A 19,640-nucleotide genomic window follows, 5' to 3' on the forward strand; every position below is an offset into this window, starting at 1 on the left:
AAACCCCCCAAATTCTGTATACATATTATCTAAAGTTAGTTTTATCTAAAATTCTCAAAACCTACACATGATTACATTCCAGTATCGGTATTCTATTACATGTTTTGGGGTTTTTTTCCTGTTAAGAGAGAAATTTCAGGGGTCTTTTTGAAAATATCCTTTCTGAACAAGCATGATATTTGAGGATCACATAAGATACAAGAAGGCTGGCTGTAATCTGTTTTGTGTCAATCACCCTGTTGTACTGATTCTCACTAGAAGACATGAATTTTCAAAGAATGATTTCTGTGAAAAGCCACTTTTCTTACCTCACAGTGTTCTCGATAAAGACTTTGCAGTGATTTTATGTCCTCAAGGGTAGTACCATCTGGCAGAGAAGATATTTCAACTTCTCCAAACTCTGGAAGTACTCGAGATGCATCTGTTTCCATGACAACATAACAGAAGAAAGCTATTGCAAATGATGCCAATTACAGTTTGATTAGAAAACATTTAAGGATGATGCAAAGAAATAAAGTCTAGAAGGTCATAATGTCCAAAGAGGAATGTCTTTCATACTTAATATGTTTTAAAGTTGCAATAAAATTGTGAACAAACTGGCTAGCTATTTTTAAAACAAAAGGATATGTTAAAATATTCTTGAGAAGTAGCAGATAAATAAGATTACATATACATATTGTATCTGTATATAAAAAAAGATAAGACTAATTTTCAGGATATTCATGTCAGTATAAGAGATCAATATAATGCAATAGTTTTTATTTTGATCAACCGAGGAATTTTTGCATTGACATGCATGTTAGGGTTTAGTAGACTCAGCAGCATATCTTTATTTGAAATTAAAAAGCCTTTCAACTGTAGCCAACATGTGCTTTTTCCTATTTCTCACAAGTGTTTCCAACAGATATACTGGTATGGGGGGGAAAATGCACTGTCAACTAGGGGGACAGTGGAAAGGAAAATTCAAAAACCTGCTAACTATGGCCTAAGGTTCCCAATGATTTTGGCACCAGCAAGGTTATGCCAAAAGATGTGATGCTTCAAAATCCAAATATATGAATTCAAAACAAAGTGTACAATTACTGCAATAACACATTTAATAAGCATTTTTACATTAGTAAATGTAAAAGCCAGGATGCCGTTGGCCTTATTGGCCACCCAGACACTGCCATCTAAAGTTTAGTCAGTTGTTGACCAGCACCCCCAGATCCTTTTCCAATGCTTTCCAGCCACTTTTCCCCCAGCCTGTAGCATCGCATGGGGCTGTTGTGACCCAAATGCAGGACCCAACACTTCACGTTGTTGAACCTCATACCATTGGCCTCGGCCGATTGATCCAGCCTGTACAGATCCCTCTGCAGAGCCTTCCTACTCTCCAGCAGATCAACACTTCTGCCCAATTTGGGGTCATCTGCACACTTACAGAGGCGCATTCAATACCCTCATCCAGATCACTGATAAAGATATCAAACAGGACTGGTCCCAATACTGAGCCCAGGGGAACACCACTTGTGACCAGCCACCAACTGGATTTAACTTCATTCATCACCACTCTTTGGGCCTGGCCATCCAGCCAGTGTTTTACCCAGAAATCTGTACCCATCCAAGCCATGAGCAGCCTGTTCCTCTGGGAATGCTGTGGGATACAGTGTCAAAGGTTTTACTGAGGTTTAGGTAGACAATATCCACAGCCTTTCCTTCATCCAGTAGGCAGGTCACCTTGTCATAGAAGGAGATCAGGTTATAGAATCATAGAATGGTTTGGGTTGGAAGGGACCTGAAAGACCATCTGCATCAGTTGTGTGACTTGTTCCATCATGTCACTGTGATGGCAACTATGTCATAGTTTTCCTGCTGCACCATGGCTTCCAGTTCCTCCTGTTTGTTGCTCATGCTGAGTGCATTGATGTAATACACTGAAGTTGTGTTATTGATCCACTATCTTTTCAGGGGAAGAAGCTCTAATTTCTGCTTGACCATTCTCAGCTGCTTCTGTGGTTTCTAGTACATCAATAACCCATGCATACTTGCTACTGCATGGATCTCCATTCCCTACCTCTATCAAGACTACAGACTGAAGGACCTCATTAGCACACCATTTGTCAGTGGCGTGTCACCCCCAGGCTTATCTCCAGTCTTCCTGATTCTATTTCCTTCAAATCTAGTTTAAAGCTCTCTCAGTGAGCCCTGCTAACTAATAAGGATCCTTTTTCCCCTTTGAGACAGGTGTACCCCAGCTGTTGCCAGCAGGCTCAGTGTCATGTAAACCTATGATCAAAAAAACCCAAATTCTGCTGGTGACACCTGGCTCAGCATCAGATATTCATCTGCATGATTTTCCTGTTTCTACCTCCATTATTCCCTGCAACTGGCAGAATAGAGGAGAAAACTGTTCATGCTCCAGATCCTTCAACCAGTCATCCCAAAGCCCTGGGGCCCCTGTCTATTGTCCTCAGACTATTTTTTGGACTTCATTTTTGACCACCTGAAAAAACAGTAATGAATAATAATCAGAGGGCTGTTCCAGGCTACAAAGTTTCTTGGTAATGTCTTTTACTCAGGCCCCAGGGAGGCACCAGGCTTCCCTATGGGTTGGGTCCAGTCAGCATATCAGGCCTCTGTTCCTCTCAAAAGGGAGTCACCAATGAAAATTGCTCTTTTTTTCTTGACTGAGGCAGTTGTGATGCAGGGGGTAGACTTACTCACCCTAGGCAACTTCTCCAACCTGGATGGACCTTTGTCCATATTGTAGTGTGCCCCTGTTGTATTTGTGTTCAAGAGGCATCTGGATGTGGCACTTGGGGATATGGTTTAAGGGTGATTATGGGGGTCCTGGGTTGATGGTTGGACTAGACGATCTTGGAGATCTCTTCTAACACTGATGATTCTGTGCCTAGTCTTCAAGTTCTAGAACCTCATACTTATTGTATTGCAGCTGGGAAGGTGAGGTAGGCCAGGAGGGGATTTGCCTGCTGCCTTGAGTAGAGACCTGTTTCCATTCCCTCCCATCTCTTAGGTCCCCTCCTTCTGCCTGGTGGTGAGAATGCAAGGGATCCTTTTCTTGTGGTGTGGCCAGCTGGTGCATTTGCCTCAGGAATGGTAGAGAGTGGCTCAACCATTCAGAGTACCTGATACTTCTTAACTTTTCTAGCTCCTCTCTTAGCTCTGTCCCTGGGCCAAGCAGATCATCCACTTCATATCTCACACAGCTGTTGTCTCTACTGCCATTCAATACCAGTGTCAGGCTCTGGCATTCCCTGTAGCACAAGACCTAGATGGCTGCATGTTTTCATGGCAGCTCTGTCTGTTTCACCACATCCTTTCTGGCAAGTCCAGAGGACATAGCTCCCTGCCAAGTGGATACCATAGCTGACCTCCTTCTGAGAAGGTAATGATCACCAACTGAGTTCTCTTCTTGAGCTAATGGGTGACTGCCTTCCACCTTCCTGAACTGCCACACTCCTCCCTGTTTACCTACTCTGTGTCCTAGGAGCTGCTTTTGTAGGGATGTGTCAGAGACTAGAAAGATCAATGTCTGGAGACATTTTGGGATGCTTGGAATATGTGCAGTAGGGGGCAGGTCCAGCCTTGCTCTGGTGAGGTGGTGCCCTGTCCCCTATACCCCCCAGTCTCTGTCAATCATAGCACACTGGAGGCAGCCCCTCAGTGTTGCCTAACCCAGCCCCTGAGTGGCTGAGCAACTGGAAGTCCCAACTCGGAGGAAGGCCCACAAAGGGCAATGGGTTTAAGAAGGCTGACCACAAGGCAAGCATGTTGTTCTTTAACTCTACCTTAATCTTGGAGTTTTCTATCTGTTACATCGCTGGAACCCAGGAGTTGGTAGCTGTATGACTCTTTTGCTATGTCTTTCCTATCTTTCTCCCTTTCTTCTTCTAACTTTCTTTTCATGGAACATAACATCAAATGGGTTTAAAGGTTGTTAAGTTGAATGGGATAAGTTGATGCTGTGATAAGTGTTTTATGTTGTACTAAATCTTTTGCCAAATATCCTTGATTTTCTATTTTTTCCCAGTGACCCTTTGTGAGATTTTTACCTCTTGAGAATATCTGGTCAGTATTTCTCCCTTGCATCTACCCAGAGCAAAGAAATCTCAGTTTAGCCCCATACATTGTGTCCAGGTTGTTACAGGGTAGGGAGTGGACCTCATCAATCCTGACCTCACCCACACTGAGTCAGAGCTGCCTCTGGGTCAGAGCTTCAGCGCTTCCTGCTGAGAGGGGAAGGTGGGGTGCAGAGGCACCTCTTGGTGCTAATTTTGAGGTCTTGCCACTTCAGGAACTCTCTCCACAGTCCCTTGGCATGATGCTTGACTCCAGAGCGCATCTCCCAGAACAGTTTGCCTCAGTCTTCACCGCACTTGCATTGCAATATATTTTAAATCTACTGTGCAAATAGATTTTGTACATCTTTTTGGTTTATATCTGTGTCTTAGGGTGACTTTATGATGCTTGTATCTCCAATCATCTGTTCTGTTTCTGCTGTATATTGAGTTCTGTGGCTTTAAGACTGGTTCTGAAAGTGAAGCAGGGAAAGAAGGGGGCAGTTTGTTTTGACAAAACAGCATTCACTCCTCTGCATTCCTTCTCTGGTGTGTTCGGCTGAGGCACAGACAGCAGCGAGACAAAAATCTTCTTTGCTTTTAGTTAGTTTAGCTACCTAAGGCAGAGGAGCTTCCTGGACTGGTTTTTTTATTCCTTTTTCTTGGGACTGTTTAAACTTACTCTGGACTGAAAGACCCAGAGGAGCACTGGGGAGCTCGCACCTGTGGCCCACCAGCACCTGGACCTCCAGAGGGACTGATAAGAGACTGAGAGAGAGCCGAGCTACACTCACAGCAAGGACTTTCTCAATTTGCCATCTCACTCCAGAACAAGAGGTTTTATTGCTTCATATTATTCATTATTTAAGCTTGTGGGCACTTTGTTTGTTAAATAAATAGTTTTTTCCACTTTTCTCCAAGGAAGTTCTTTTCCTGGACTGGCTGGGAGGAGGGGCCATTTGGGTTTGCTCTCCAAGGGAACCCTATTTCAGGGGTTTTCTCCCAAATTTGCCCTAAACCAGGACAATTTGCATGATGAATATTAAATAAAATACAGAATATATAGCTCCTATGAGTATCTTTTTGTTCTATTATCAGTGAGACATCAGTATAACATATTTTCATACCTAAAAACTGTTGATGATGTTGACTTTGGGCAATTATAGTTTGTTCAGCAGATGTGCCTGTCTGTTGACCACTTCCTGTGAAACCATCTGGAACTCCATCCACTTTCTGCACAGGCTTGTACCTAAAAAAATTATCAAATACAAAATAATTCTTTAGGGTCACTTTTTTGTAAGTGCCTGATTTCTGAGTCTCAATATACAGTTTTGCTAGTTCACACAAAAGAAAAAGTAACATCAGAATAATTGTAGCAAGGAAATGTAGAACATTGGCAACACATAAAATTCATAAAGCAGGTATCATAGCACAACTACCAATTTCTTGTGGAACTTGGTTTAAAAATTATACCACTAACATCTAAAGCTCATTTACACTAAACAGAAATACAATATTTCCTTTTCCAAAGGACTGGTCTTCCCAGGAATCAAGTAGCTCAAAAATAAAGGTTTAATCACCTAAAGAAGGGTGATTCATTTGTTTGAAGACAAAGTAATTTAAATAATTTTAATGTGCAACAAACTTCTCATGAGCTCAGAAAGTCTGAGAAAGCTACTTAAACTAAGTAGCTGAAGCAGAGTAGGTTCAGACTTGATATTAGGAAGCATTTCTTTACTGGGAGGGTAGTCAAACACTGGAACAGGCTTCCTACAGAGGCAGTCAATGTCCCAAGCCTGTCACTGTTCAAGAGACATTTGAACAATGCCTTTAATAATATGCTTTAATTTTTGTTCAGCCCTCAATAGTCAGGCAGTTGGACTAGATGATCGTTGTAAGTACCTTCCAACCAAAATATTCTATTCTATTCTATTCTATTCTATTCTATTCTATTCTATTCATCATTTAAGTCACAAAAACTTTTATAAAGGATAAAAGGGACAAAGATACAAATAGGAGTCCTGTTTAGGGTGGTCAGATGTTAAAACCATCACCCTGACAGGCTGAAAATTCTGCCTGCCATCTTCAACACGACTGAAAATTAATTCTGCCACAGCTCTTACTGATAAGAATGTGGAACCTTTGTCCTTCTGAAGTAGCTTTGTAGCCAGAAGAAAGCTAGAGAAACCTCAATGCGGCAAGCAATGCCTGTGAACTGTTGCTCAAGTCTGAAATTGCTGATTGTAAAATCAAAACAGCACACACGCAGTTTTTTCCCTGGGGTGGGGAGGCACTGCAGCTGCTGCTGTAGCCGCCACCATTCCCAGTGCGGCCCACAGCAAACCTTGCCTTCCTGGCCCTAGCCAACCACACTGCGAGCGAAAAGGGCAGGGGCGACAGCAGCAGCTACCCCTTCCCGGTGCCCCACATGAAGAGACGCGTTAAATAGCACCAGCACCGGGGCAGCTGCCACTGTCCACACGATGGCAGCGGGGCCGCCTGGCCAGCAGCAGAAGCATGATGAGCAATTCCCTGATCTGGAACCTAGATGAGATCAACTTCTCGGTGCTGTGGGATCTTGCAAGAATCTTTGAATTGGTGGAACTTGTTGACAATGGTACCGACAAGCAGCAGTTTTTCTTCTAGTCAGAGAAGAGGAGGAATTGAGGATATGTGAGGGAAAACAACATGGTGGCACCAAGGTCAGAGGAAAAGAAAGAGGGAGAGGAGGTGCTTCAAGCCTCGGAGCCGAGATTCCTCTGCAGGCCATGGTGAGGACTATTGTAAAACAAACTGTTCCCCTTGTAATGCATGAAGTCCACGGGGAATGCAGAGGCTTGTGGGAAAAGTGCTCTCGCCAGAACGGATAGATGTTAGAGAAAGCTGTGGTCTAATGGGAAACCTGAATAGAGAGACAAGGCCCCTGTTTCCAGAGGTAGAGAAAGAGAGTCTTTGCTTCAAACTTGAGCAGTCTAGCCTTAAAAGACTGCACTCCATGGACAAATGACCCCTGCCACAATAGTTTTGGGATGACTGTTTTGCCCGTGGAAGGGACCTCATGGGATAGCAGAAAAAAGACTCCTCTCCCTGAGCAAATAGAAAAAGATCTTGAATGATGAACTGACCAAAGCCCCCACACCCTGTCTTCCTGTGCTGTCAGTGGGAAGGACAGAGGGGCTAGGGGGGAAAAAAGGTGTTTTAAAGGCTTATTTTACTTCTCATTATCCTCCTGTGACTCTGTTAATAATAAATTTACTTTATACCTTTAAATTTGAACTTGTTTAGCCATTAGTCTTTTTTTTCTCCCAGTCCTTAACTCATGAGCTGTTTAATTTTTTCCCTCTCCTCTACCCAACTGTAGCAGGAGAGACTAAGTGAACAACTTCTGTGAGTGCCGGGCATTTGGCCAGTGTCAAACCACAAAAACAAGAAGTATACTTTTCCAAAAGACACCTCTTGGCCCGATTAACATAGAGTATGATAACTGTAGGAATGATAATACTTGAGAACAAAAACTTGTCATCATCTAAATCCCTATGACTTTTATATGAAGCTAAGTTACTGTAAAGGCTCAGGATAAAATCCCAGACCTGCAGAAATAAATTTTACAACTGTAATATACTTTAAGAAGACTAAAGTTTAATCTCTAGTATCACAGTGATGCCGAATTGATTTTTGCCTTTTTTTCTTTTATATATTCTTTATATTCTTTACACATATATTTGTAGCTCTGTAGCCTATTACTGTATTGGTAGTTAGCTCCAGTATTTTTCCCTACCTTTTCCCTACCCTGGTCAACAGTAACATTGAACTCTTATGGATAAACTTCTCATCACTTGATAGATCTATTTGCAATCCAAAAACCTAATTTTTAAAGAATTTTTAACTTTATTCTCATTATACTTTAAAAATGTCTGGCAGAAGATCAATTTCTATTTTAAAATCAAAATCAGTATGTTCACATAGTTCCACTAGTTGCTACAAAATTTATTATTTCACAAATTTTTCAGCTCTTCGAGTAGAATCCAAAGTGCCTTGAATGCATGAAAGTAACAGTCCTTTGAGTTTCTAGGATTTAAAAAGAACTTTCACACACACAAAAAAATCTAGATGCTAGGAGCCAGGATTATCCTATCACTTGCTCCAATGTACTTTATCTTGGTGAAAAGTCTTAATTCTGGCATTATTACAGGTGACATTATAGGAGTCAAACAATTTCAACAGCTTTTATAGGCCAGTTAGCCTCACCTTGTTCCTGAGAAGCTGATGAAGCAACTAAAGATAGGAACCATTTAAAAACACATGAAGGAGAAGATGGCAATTGGGAGTAGTCACCATGGACTCACCAAAAGGAGTTTGCACTTCACCAAATTGATAAACTTCTATAATGAAATGACTGGCCTGGTAGATCGGGGAAAAGTTGATGAAATATGGGCTGGATGAGCAGACACTGAGATAGATTGAGAATTGGCTAAATGGCTATATTGTGTTTATGTGACAAAGTCTTGGTAGTGGGAGTCTGCAGGGGTAGCTTCTGAGAGGAGACAGCAAAAGCTGTCCACATGTCAGAAAGAGCCAGTTTCAGCCAGCTCCAAGATGGACCTACCACTGGCCAAAGCCTGAGCCAATCAGACACTAGTAGCGCCTCTGTGATAACATATTTCAAAAGAGTAAAAATTGCTGCACAACAGTAGCTGGGAGAGAGGAGTGAGAATATGTGAGACAAAATTCTGCAGACACCAAGGATCATAAAAGGAGGGGGAGGAGGTGCTCCAGGGGCCAGAACAGATTCCTCTGCAGCCCATAGTGAAGACCATGATGAAGCAGCTGTCCCCTTGCAACCCATGGAGATCCATGGGGATGCAGAGATCCACCTGCAGGCTGTAAGGAACCCTCACCAGAACAGGTAGATGTGCCCTGAAAGAAGGTAGATGTGCCCTGAAAGAAGCTACAGTCCATGGAGAGCCCACACTGGAGCAGGATTTTTGGCAGGACCTGTGACCTTATGGAAGACCCATGCTGGAGCAGTCTGTTCCTGAAGGATTCCACTCCATGGAAAGGACCCATGCTGGAGTTCATGAGGAACTGCAGTCTATGGGAAGGACCCACACTGGTGAAGTTCATGAAGGACTGTCTCTTGTGCAAAGGATCCCACACTGAAGCAGGTGAGAAGAAAGGAGAGGCAGAGATAATGCATTATGAACTGACTGCAACCCCCATTCCCCATCCCTCTGTGCTGCTGGGGGGGAGGACTTCGAAGACTTGGGAGTGAAGTTGAGCCTGCAAAGAAGGAAGAATTGAGAGGAATGGTTTTTTAGACTTTTTTTTATTTCTCATTATCCAATTTCAATTGACAATAAATTGAAATAATTTCCCCAAGTCAAGTCTGTTCTGCCTGTGACAGCAATTGCTGAATGATCTCCCTGTCCTTATCTTGACCCATGAGCATTTTGTAGTATTTTTCTTTCTTGTCATACTGAGTAACTTGGTGGGCAATTGGCAGTCAGCCAGGGTCAACCTACCACAATGGCCAGGCCCAGAGGATGATGATCAGTGGCAAAAAGTGTAGTGACTAGCAGTGTACCTCAAGGGTCAATACTGGGTCCAGTCCAGTTCAACATTTTCATTAATGATCTGTATGATCAGGCAGAGTGCACCCTCAGCAACTTTGCAGACAGCACCGAAACTGGGAAGAGTGGCTGATATTACAAAGGGTTGTGCTGCTTCCAGGAAAGCACCTGGGGTTCCCTGTGGACATCAAGTCAAACATGAACAAGTATTCTGCCCTTGCTGCAAAGAAGGCAAACGGTACCCTTGTCTGCATTCAGCAAAGCATTGACAACAGGTGGAGAGGCATGATTCTTCCCCTTTTAGCTAAGCACTGGTGAGGCCACACCAGGTGTACTGTGTCCAGTTCTGAGTTCCCCAGTACAAGAGAGATATGGACATACTGGAGAGACTCAAAGCGCCATCAAGATAATTAAGGAACTGGAGCATCTCTCTTATGAGGAAAGGCTGAGAGAGCTGGGACTCCAGCCTGGAGAAGAGAAGGCTTGGAGGGATCTTACTCATGTATATGAATCTCAGAAGGGAAGATACAAAGAAGATAGAGCCAAGCTTTTTTCAGTGGTGCACAGTGAAAACAAAAGAGGCCATGGGCACAAGATTAAACATAGGAGATTCCCTCTGAACATGATGAAATATCTAGTGATTGAGCACTGGAACAAGTTTCCCAGGGATGTGGTAGAGTCTCCCTCTTTGGAGATATTTAAAAGCCATCTGGACATAGTCCTGTTGAACTGGTCTAGGTGATCCTTCCTGAGCAGGGGGGTTGGACAAGATGACCTCCAGAGGTCCCTTCCAACCTCAACCATTCTGTGATTCTGAAAAGAGTGAAAATTAGAAAGCTCCTAAATATATGTTAGAGATTTGAAAAGTTGAAACCCTTGATTGTTATGTAATAAGTGTATTAATATTTTAAATGTAATAATTTTGAATTGTAATGTAACAGTAAGAAGTCACCTCCATGGTCCCCCTGGGGGGGGCAGTGGGGGGGGGCTGCTTGGTCGCTGGAGGCCGCCCGCAGCCCCCCCCGACGCCGGAGCGGGCTGCCCGCCGTCGGAGAGCCTGCACAGACACCACCGCCCTGGCCTCAACCCCCGCGAAATGCCGGCTGCCCGCGCCTTCCCGCTGCTGCCACCACCCCAGCATGGCTCTGCCGACGGGGCGGCCCGCTGCTCCCGGCCCCTGCGCCGCTGAAGAAACCGAAAACAAAAGTTGCCGGCGTGCCGCCTCCTCCCCGAGCGTCCACTTGCCTTGGGCCAGCGCGGCCCGACTCCCAGAGCCCGCAAACCGCCGCCGCGCGGCACAGGCTGCCGAGCCGGCCTGAGCCCAGTGCGGAGAACCCCTGCGCTCCCAAAGACTGCTCCCGCGCTGCGGCACGGCCGGAACGTCCCGCGCCCACGCCTTCCCGCCGCTGCCACCGCCCCGGCGTGGCTCTGCCGACGAGGCAGCCCACTGCTCCCGGCCCGCGTGGCCATCCCGCTCCCACACTGCTCCTGCCGCGAAGCGGCCAGAAACATACACACACCCCCCCCATCGAAACTGCGAGACCCCCGAGGCGCCCGCTCCCCGTGTAGTGCGGCCATCTCGCTGCTGCCAAACCCCGACCCGCCCCTGCCATGAGGCTGCTGCAGCGCTGATTGCAAAATAGGCCCCCTTCCCCGGGGCCACCCCGTAGAACATGTAAATTAAGAATCCCAGTGCACTCTGGGACCCTTTTTAACACCAAAAAAACCCTATAAAAATAAATCCATGTAAGATTTAGACCCACAAAAGACAGTACTAAACCGTGTATACCCTAGAGTATTAATAGACAATTTTTTGTAACTTGCTGTAACCTAAAAATACCCAAAAAAAGGCAAGACCCCAAGGCAAACAAATGGAAATCAGAACTCCTTGGAGACCCCCGGCGAGGAAAGAGTTCTCCAGCTTTGCAGGAACTTCCGGCTGCAAAGCTGACCAAGACCGTCCTCCTCAAGGGAGAACCCAGGTGCAAGGTCCCTCGAGCCACCCTTGTAAGAGCTGATTAATAAAGGCATTTTAAGGAGAAAAATATTATCTCCGCTCATTTTTAACAATTCAATTATTTAAATATCCTGGCATTTCCTTCCTGTCTTGGGATGGTTTATTATCCCATCCCATTTTGGGGGTTTTTGATCTGTTTTGTTTTGTGCCCAAGGGTGGCAGCTGTCCCCAACCCACCTCCGATCCACATGAGACAGAGAAGGCCGAAACTCATGCCACAGCACCCCCTGCAGCCACAAGAGAATGATCACCACTTGTCCTGCCTGGCTGGGGAGCCACCAGTGCCACTGCTGACTGCAGCCATAACTACACCAAAAGGGAAAGTGCTTAAAGAGCAGGAAGAGACTGTTTATTGGGTTTTCTGTTCTTTGTTTGTGTTGGAGGTTAGGTTTACTCCTTTTTTACTTTAAAGAATTTTCCCCATAAGTTACCAAGGAGACTAAGTGTTGGATGCTTAAAGAGTACTTGACCAAAACAAAGAGATGGCCAAAACCTCGGTTGGGGAGGTTGTTTTCTTATCTGTTGTAACTCCAGAAGGGAGGGGGTAACTGCCTTCCCTGATAACAAACCAGCTGTTAAAAACTGGGTGGGGTATTGTTTCTTATCTCTGCTCAGTCTTTCAGTCTTTCACTACCCCCATGGGAATATCTTCTGTTAACGCACCATTAAAGCTCACCAATGGCATGACACATTTCATCATCCTATTGTGAGATGCTCTACCAGGGAACAGAGGGCAAACCATTTCCACCTAGATAAAAAGGAGCCACAAGTGTCACCAGGCACTCCGGTGTTCCCATGGGACTCCCAAAGGAAGATCGGACCCATTTCAGGACCCCTGGCTCCACAGGACCATCTCTGCTTCCAACAGGACCACATCTGCCACTCCAGGAGGGCTGACTTTGGACTGTTTCCAACACCCTGACTAACAGGGCATCAGGTTGTATTTCTGACTCTGTCAGGATTTTTTTTTCTGAGATTCCTTGTTTGTTTGTTTTCTTATTCTTTTGTACTACAACATTTGTAATTTTTTTTAATATCCCTAGTAAAGAACTGCTATACCTATTCCCAAAATCTTTGCCTGACAGCCTTTTAATTGCAAATTTATAATTTGAAAAGGGGGGGGGGGGGGGGAGGGGGCTTACATTCCAAGGGAGACTCCAATCTTCCTTGGCAGATACCTGTCTATTCAAACCAAGACAGTTTGTTGTTGTTTGCCTCATTATACATACACATACTAGTAAAGAACTGTTATTCCTTTTCTCATATCTTTGCCGGAAAGCCCCTTAATTTCAAAATTATAATAATGTGGAGGGAAGGGGGTCATATTTTCCATTCCAACAGAGGCTCCTGCCTTCCTTAGAAGACACCTGTCTTTCAAACCAAGACACTTCCCATAAACCATCTAGCACCAGTATGTCAAACATGTTATGGGGAATGTCTGTATAAAATAATTTGTGCTGGGAATTGAGAAATATAAAAATAAGAAAACACAAGCTGATACCGGGAAAGCTGATTTACATCTGTAAGGGGACATGCAGCTCCAAGGAGGAACCACAGAATTTGCAACAGAATAGGAGTTGCAACCATGGAGATGGACAATCAAAGGTGCTCAGTCTAGGTTACTCCTAGATGATTGAGATCAGATATGCATCAACGACAGGACACCCCCCCCCCACCCCAAGACTGATCAGATCCATATCAGCTTCTCAGAAATCTCATCAGCTCCCCTCCTCTGCCCGGAAAACTATTCAAGAGAACAGGAGTCCCAAAAGAAGACGCATGAATATGCGATCTGAGCAGAAGTGGACAAAGAAACCCTGTCTCGGGGAGAATAAACTGTATATAAACTGCACTTTTGGTGGCAGGATTTGTGAACGAGGGGGGACTGGTGCGATAGAGGCCTGTCCAAGTGTTCACCCAGCTTCGATCCCGGGATTGGGGCTGTCCTTTTATCGTGGCTTTCCGAGTTCACTGTTACGCAAAAATAAATTTTATTTTTTTTTATTTTTCAAATCCAGCTGTTTCATTTATTACAAACACAAACCAGACTTCCATTTGGAAGTCTGAGACATGCAGCATCTCCAGTTGAAAGTCAGGGCTATTACCTATATAGGTAAGGCAAGTCCTTACCTGTGCATTTCTTCAATTCCAGTACAAAGGTGCTTTAAATGGCTTGATCTGTGTCTGTTGTGTACAAGCTACTGTCTCAACTGGGAGATGGGACTCATAGCAACAGTAATCTGTAGTTTACATTTGCTATTTTTAAATTTCTTATTGGAATACAGAAATAGTACTCCCATAGCTCATGTTGACCTCAACTGTGACTCAGCAACCTTTGAATCAGTTTAATGGTTGTTGCCACTCAACTGAAATTCATTCCTGAAATCTCAGACCCTGGATTCAGGGCCATGTCAGACACTGCACACAAGCATACCTCTAGCAGGTCTTTGGATATACTCACATTTGTGGTGGTTTAGCCTTGGCTAACAGTGAAATTCCCACTCAGCCATTCACGCCCTCCCTCCCCCAGTGGGTCAGATGGAGAAAATAGGAAGAACAGGAGCAAGAAAGATTGCAGGTCAAGATAATGACAGGAGATTGCTTACAAATCATTGTTGCAGCAAAATAGACTCAATTTAGGTAAAATTAGGTAAACTTATCACCAATTAAAATAAAAAATGTAATTACTAAATCAGGTAGCAGAAAGCAAAAAGACAAATATTAAAATACACTTCCTCCTTTCCCAGGCTCATGCCTTCATTCCAGACTCATCTTTTCCTCCCCTTGCTATTGACACAGGTTACATGCAGCCCCTTCAGTGAGGCAATGAACAGCTCAAGGGTGTAAGGGTGTTATGGTCAATATATTAAAAAAATACCTCTGCCACTCCTTCCTTCTCACACTTCTCTGGCATGGATTCTCCATGGGCTGCAGTTCCTTCACAAAATATCCAACTGCTCCAGCATGGTCTGTTAAATAATCTCCTATGTGAATACTGATTCTGGCACCATGGAGCACCTCCTTCCCCACCTTCTTCTCTGACCTCTGTTCATACTGCTGGTTTTTACTCTTGTTTTTCCCCCTACTCCTCTGCATGTCTGGTGGTTTTTGTCCTGTCTTAATTTATTTTTCACAGAGGCACCATCAGCTTTGTTGATTGGCTCAGCTTTGGCCTGCATTAGGTCCATTAGCAAGCCAGCTGGAAGCAGCTGTGTCCAGCACAGGGCAGCATCTTACCCATTACCAAAACCTTAACAATCAAAGGACAAACAAATAATGCAGATGTTATCATGGGAGTCTGCTATAAACCTCCTAGCCAGGACAATGATGCCAATGAATTATTCTTTGAGGAACTAAGGGATGCTTCCAAGTTAACTGTTCTTGTCTTTATGGGAGACTTCAACTTGCCAGAAATTAACTGGGAGCATCACACAGCTGGTACAAACGGGACCAGAAGATTCCTAAGAAACCTGGATAACAACATTATGGGACAGGTCCTAAGAGACCTGACTCAGAAAGATGCCCTCCTTGACATACTGCTTGTCAACAGAGTGGAACTCATGAATGAAGCGGAGATTGGCAGCTGTCTTGGCCACAGTGACCACAAAGAGATCAAGTTTAAAATCTCTGTTGACAGGAGAAAAGGTCTATCAAACCTCAACTCTGGACATGAGGAGAGCAGACTTCAGGTTGCTCAGGGAATTAGTGAATAAGGTCCCCTGGGAAAATGTTTCTGCAGGTGCTGGGGTCCATCAGTGCTGGTCACTTTTTAAACACCACCTGTTAAAAGCACAGGAGCAGGTGATTCCCAAATGTTGGAAGTCAAGCAGGAAAGGCAGAAGACCAGCTTGACTGAACAGGGATCTTCTCTTGGAAATAAGGCCAAAAAGAAGTGTATGGCCAGTGGAAGCAAGGTCAGGGGACATGAGAAGAATACAGAGATACTGCTTGCCACTGTAAGGAGAAAATTTGTATGGTCAAAGCTCAGCTGGAGTCGAGCTCCTCAAAGACCTTGCTAATGTCATTGCAAAACCTATCAAGGATTTTTGAGTGGTTTGGGAATCCAGAGAAGTCGCAGCTGACTGGAAGCTGGTGAATGTTGTCCCAATTTTCAAGAAGGGCAAGAAGGAGGTCCGTGGAAACTACAGGCCTGTTAGTCTCACTTTGGTGCCTAGTAAGGTTATGGAGAAGATTATTCTGAGAGTTATTGAAAAACACCTGAAAGACAATGCAGTCGTCGGTCACAGCCAGCACAGCTTTATGAGAGGAAAGTCCTGCTTGTAAAACCTGATTTCCTTTTATGATGAGGTAACTCAGCTAGCTGATCAAGGGAAGCCACTTGATGTAATATTTTTGGAGTTCAGCCCTGCTTTTGATACTGTCTCCCACAAAATCCTTCTGGACAAAATATCCAGCCCACAGCTAGATAAACACATAATGCAATGGGTGAGCAACTGGCTCACGGGTCAGGCGCAAAGGCTTATAGTGAATGGGATGACATCAGACTGGTGACCTGTCTCTAGTGAGGTTCCGCAGGGTTCCATCCTCGTCCCTGTGCTCTTCAACATCTGCATAAATTACTTGGATGCAGGAGTGGAAGGGATACTAAACAAGTTCACAGATGATACAAAACTGGAGGAGGTCTCGACTCCCTCGAAGGCAGAGAGGTCCTTCAGGGAGACCTTGACAAATTAGAGGACTGGGCAATCACCAACCATATGAAGTTCAACAAGGGAAACTGCCAGATTCTTCACTTGGGAGTGGGAAACCCTGGATGTACAGACAGACTGATGAATGAGATACTGGAAAGCAGTGCTGTGGAAAGAGACCTGGGGGTCCTGGTTGATGGAAAGTTGATCATGAGTCAGCTCTGTGCCCTGGCAGCCAGGAGGGCCAACCATGTCCTGGGGTGCATTAGGCACAGAGGTGCCAGCCAGTCAAAGGAGGCGATTGTCCCACTCTGCACTGGTGTGGCCTTACCTTAAATACTGTGTGCAGTTTTGGGCACCGCAATATAAGAAAGATATTAAACTATTAGAGAGCGTTCAGAGGAGGGCAGCAAAGATGGTGAAGGGCCTTGAGGGGAAGTGTATGAGGAGCAGCTGAGGTCACTTGGTCTGTTCAGCCAGGATAAGAGGAGCCTGAGGAGGGACCTCATCGCAGTCTCCAACTTCCTTGTGAGGGAAAGAGGAGGGGCAGGCACTGATCTCTGAGGTGACCAGTGACAGAACTCAAGGGAATGGCCTGAAGCTGTCAGGGGAGGTTTAGGTTGGATATGAGGAAAAGGTTCTTCACCCATTGAGTGGTCGGGCACTGGAACAGGCTCCCCAAGGAAGTGGTTATAGCACCAAGCCTTACAGAGTTCAAGAAGTATTTGGACAATTCTCTCAGGCACATGGTGTGACTCTTGGGGATGGTCCTGTGCAGGGCCAGGAGTTGGAGCCAATGATCCTTGTCGGTCCCATTCAACTCATCATATCCTATGATTCTGGGAATGAGGTGTCACACAAGTAGGAAAGTTGTATGACCTTTCAAATGAAAAAAAGAATGAGGAAAAGTGATCTGTAGCATAAATTCATCCTACACTTTGTCAAGAAGTCAAGAACTCGAAGTGGCTATCCGATTAGATGTAATTGATGGAGAGGGGGTAAAATTGATACATCTGAACGGAAAAAGCAAACACAGTTGTCAGATGATTCTAAAGGAGAAAAATAGCATTTCCCAGCTTGAGTTACCAGAAAGGAGAAGGAAACATTTGTGATTCTTAGATTCTCTTTTCTCTGAATATCTTCTTAAAATAGAATTAGTGCAGGTAAGTTAAAACTTTTTTTAATTTTTAAATAAAATTAGAAATATTCATAAAACTGTAAATAATAAAGAATGCTAATTACTCAAGCTGTAACATTAAGCCCTTTATCTCATGTTAAAACATGATAGACTTATGAATACTGTAAGATAAAATTTATACAAATATACAGTTATATACCAAACTTTTCAAATATATACTAAACATGATTCATAACTGTGGCAGAAGTCTTAGTTCAGAAATATAGTGTTTAAAAAATGTAATGCAGCTTAATGCATACTTTTTTTTGTTTGTTTTTCTTACATGTAGCTCTCTTATCCTCTCCCCCACCTCCCAAGCATTAACCTCTGAGGTCTAGTACATCCATGAGAATCTTTAGATCCATTAAAATAAACAAGCAAATATATGGGTCAAGCTTCCCCCCATACACATTTCAGAAGAAAATCTGACCAAACTGTATCCTAAACCCTGCAAAATAAGGATAGAAACAGATATTTAAAAGTAAAAGGAAATATTTCTGCATGCTAGAGAACAGAAAAATTATATTAAACATGTTAGAATAAGAAATGCTGGTGTTTTATTTAAATATTTAAACTTTTGTTTAAAACTACTATTATGTTAACCATAGTCCATTGTGATAAAAATATTAGGAAGACATCTGATCTTGCTTTTAAAATGTCTATTTTTCCATCAAAAATTTTACATCAAAACCTTCAAAGTTGGCAGTTTTTGCACAAAATGTCTTGTAGGTAACAGTTCGTTTATGGATTCCCAATTTTTTCAATGAAAATTTCTTATTTTTCTGTTGGATAAATACCTCTTTTCTGAAAAGTATATTAGTATATCTGATTTTGCACAGAAAACAGACAGTACTAAGTTTTTCACCTTGTAAATATTAGTCATTCTAGCTCCTTATTCTCTGCATTTCATCTATTTAGAATGCCTGGGATTTGGAAATTTATTTTACAGAAATCTTTGCACACCTGAATTGATTTAGGGGATGAACAAAGATCTTCAAAACTACTTTATATAGATACTGTCAGGATGGAATAAATAAAGCAGATCCACACTATTTTCATTAGTATCCAGTGAAAGGACAAAAGGCAATGGGCACAAATTGAATTGCAGGAAATTCTGCTTAAACATAAGAAAATTATTTTCTTTTTTACTCTAGGGCTGGTTGAACACTGAAACAGTTTGCCTAGTAAGTTTGTGGAGTCTCCACCTTTAGAGAAATTCAAAACCCAACTGTACATAGGCTTGGGCAACCTGCTCTACCTGACACTGCTTTGTGCTGCAGGTGTGTGTGTGTGTGTGGACTAGATGATTGCAAGAGGTACCTTTCAACTAAATGTCATTTTCTCTTTTTCAGTTTGTGCCCACTGATCATTGTCCTGTTACTGGGCACTGCTGAGAAGTCTGGCTTTGTCTTTACTCCCTCCCATCAGGTATTTATACACATTGATAAGATACCTGTGTTGCAGGAGTACTGATTTCTAGCTCAACCACACCCACACCTGTGACTGGTATGGATCCCATTGACCTGGACCCCAAATTATGGATTTGCTTTCTGTCTTGACCTTGGACTTGTCTTGCCCCTAGGGACCTACCCAATGATCAGTTGACAGGGTCTGACTCTGGTTGTCCTCACCAGACCTGAGTCTGATTTATGGACTGACTTCCTGGCTGGACCTTGCACCTGTGTCATCACCACAAATTTGTCTGATAATCTGGACTCTCAGTTGAATGTGACTACCATCTCCAGATCTGCCCTGCTCACTTCACTTGGATACTGGAGGACTAGGCCCAGGCTGGTGAGGTCTCTGCTGTGTAAACCATGGTACTCAATTCCCAACTCCCCATTCCTTAGGGAGAAGCCAACCCTTGCTGCTCCCTTACAGGAAGACAGGTTTGAAAGCCTTGCTAAAGTCAATATAGACATAATCCACTGCTCTGTCTTCATCAATGGAGCCATTCACCTACTTTTAGAAGACTACTGGGTTGGTCAAGCATGATTTCCCCTTTGTAAATATATGCTGACAACTCCTAATAATCTTCTTGTCCTTCATAGGTGGGTTTTGGTTTCCTAACACCATCCCTGCACGCTCAGTCTATATATATAGAGAGAGTCTATAGACAGACTCTATATTCCTCCTGGGTTCCCTGACTTTGCTTCCACCTCTTGT

General features: G+C 43.7%; 1 protein-coding gene across 6 annotated transcripts in view; it reads right to left on the bottom strand.

The window, feature by feature from the left end:
- LOC310922190 (transcription factor RFX3-like) overlaps positions 1 to 19,640 on the bottom strand; it is a 214,089-nt gene that overhangs the window by 53,507 nt on the left and 140,942 nt on the right. For all 6 annotated transcript variants that reach the window (XM_083882606.1, XM_083882603.1, XM_083882604.1 and 3 more), the window contains 2 exons: positions 5,189 to 5,310; positions 309 to 421 (listed from right to left, as the gene is read on the bottom strand). In XM_083882606.1, the coding sequence (XP_083738732.1) occupies positions 309 to 421; positions 5,189 to 5,310 (235 nt within the window). The remainder of the gene's footprint in view (positions 1 to 308; positions 422 to 5,188; positions 5,311 to 19,640) is intronic.

The sequence above is a fragment of the Zosterops lateralis genome, assembly GCF_965231275.1.
Source record: "Zosterops lateralis genome assembly, chromosome: W".
Classification (NCBI taxonomy): domain Eukaryota; kingdom Metazoa; phylum Chordata; class Aves; order Passeriformes; family Zosteropidae; genus Zosterops; species Zosterops lateralis.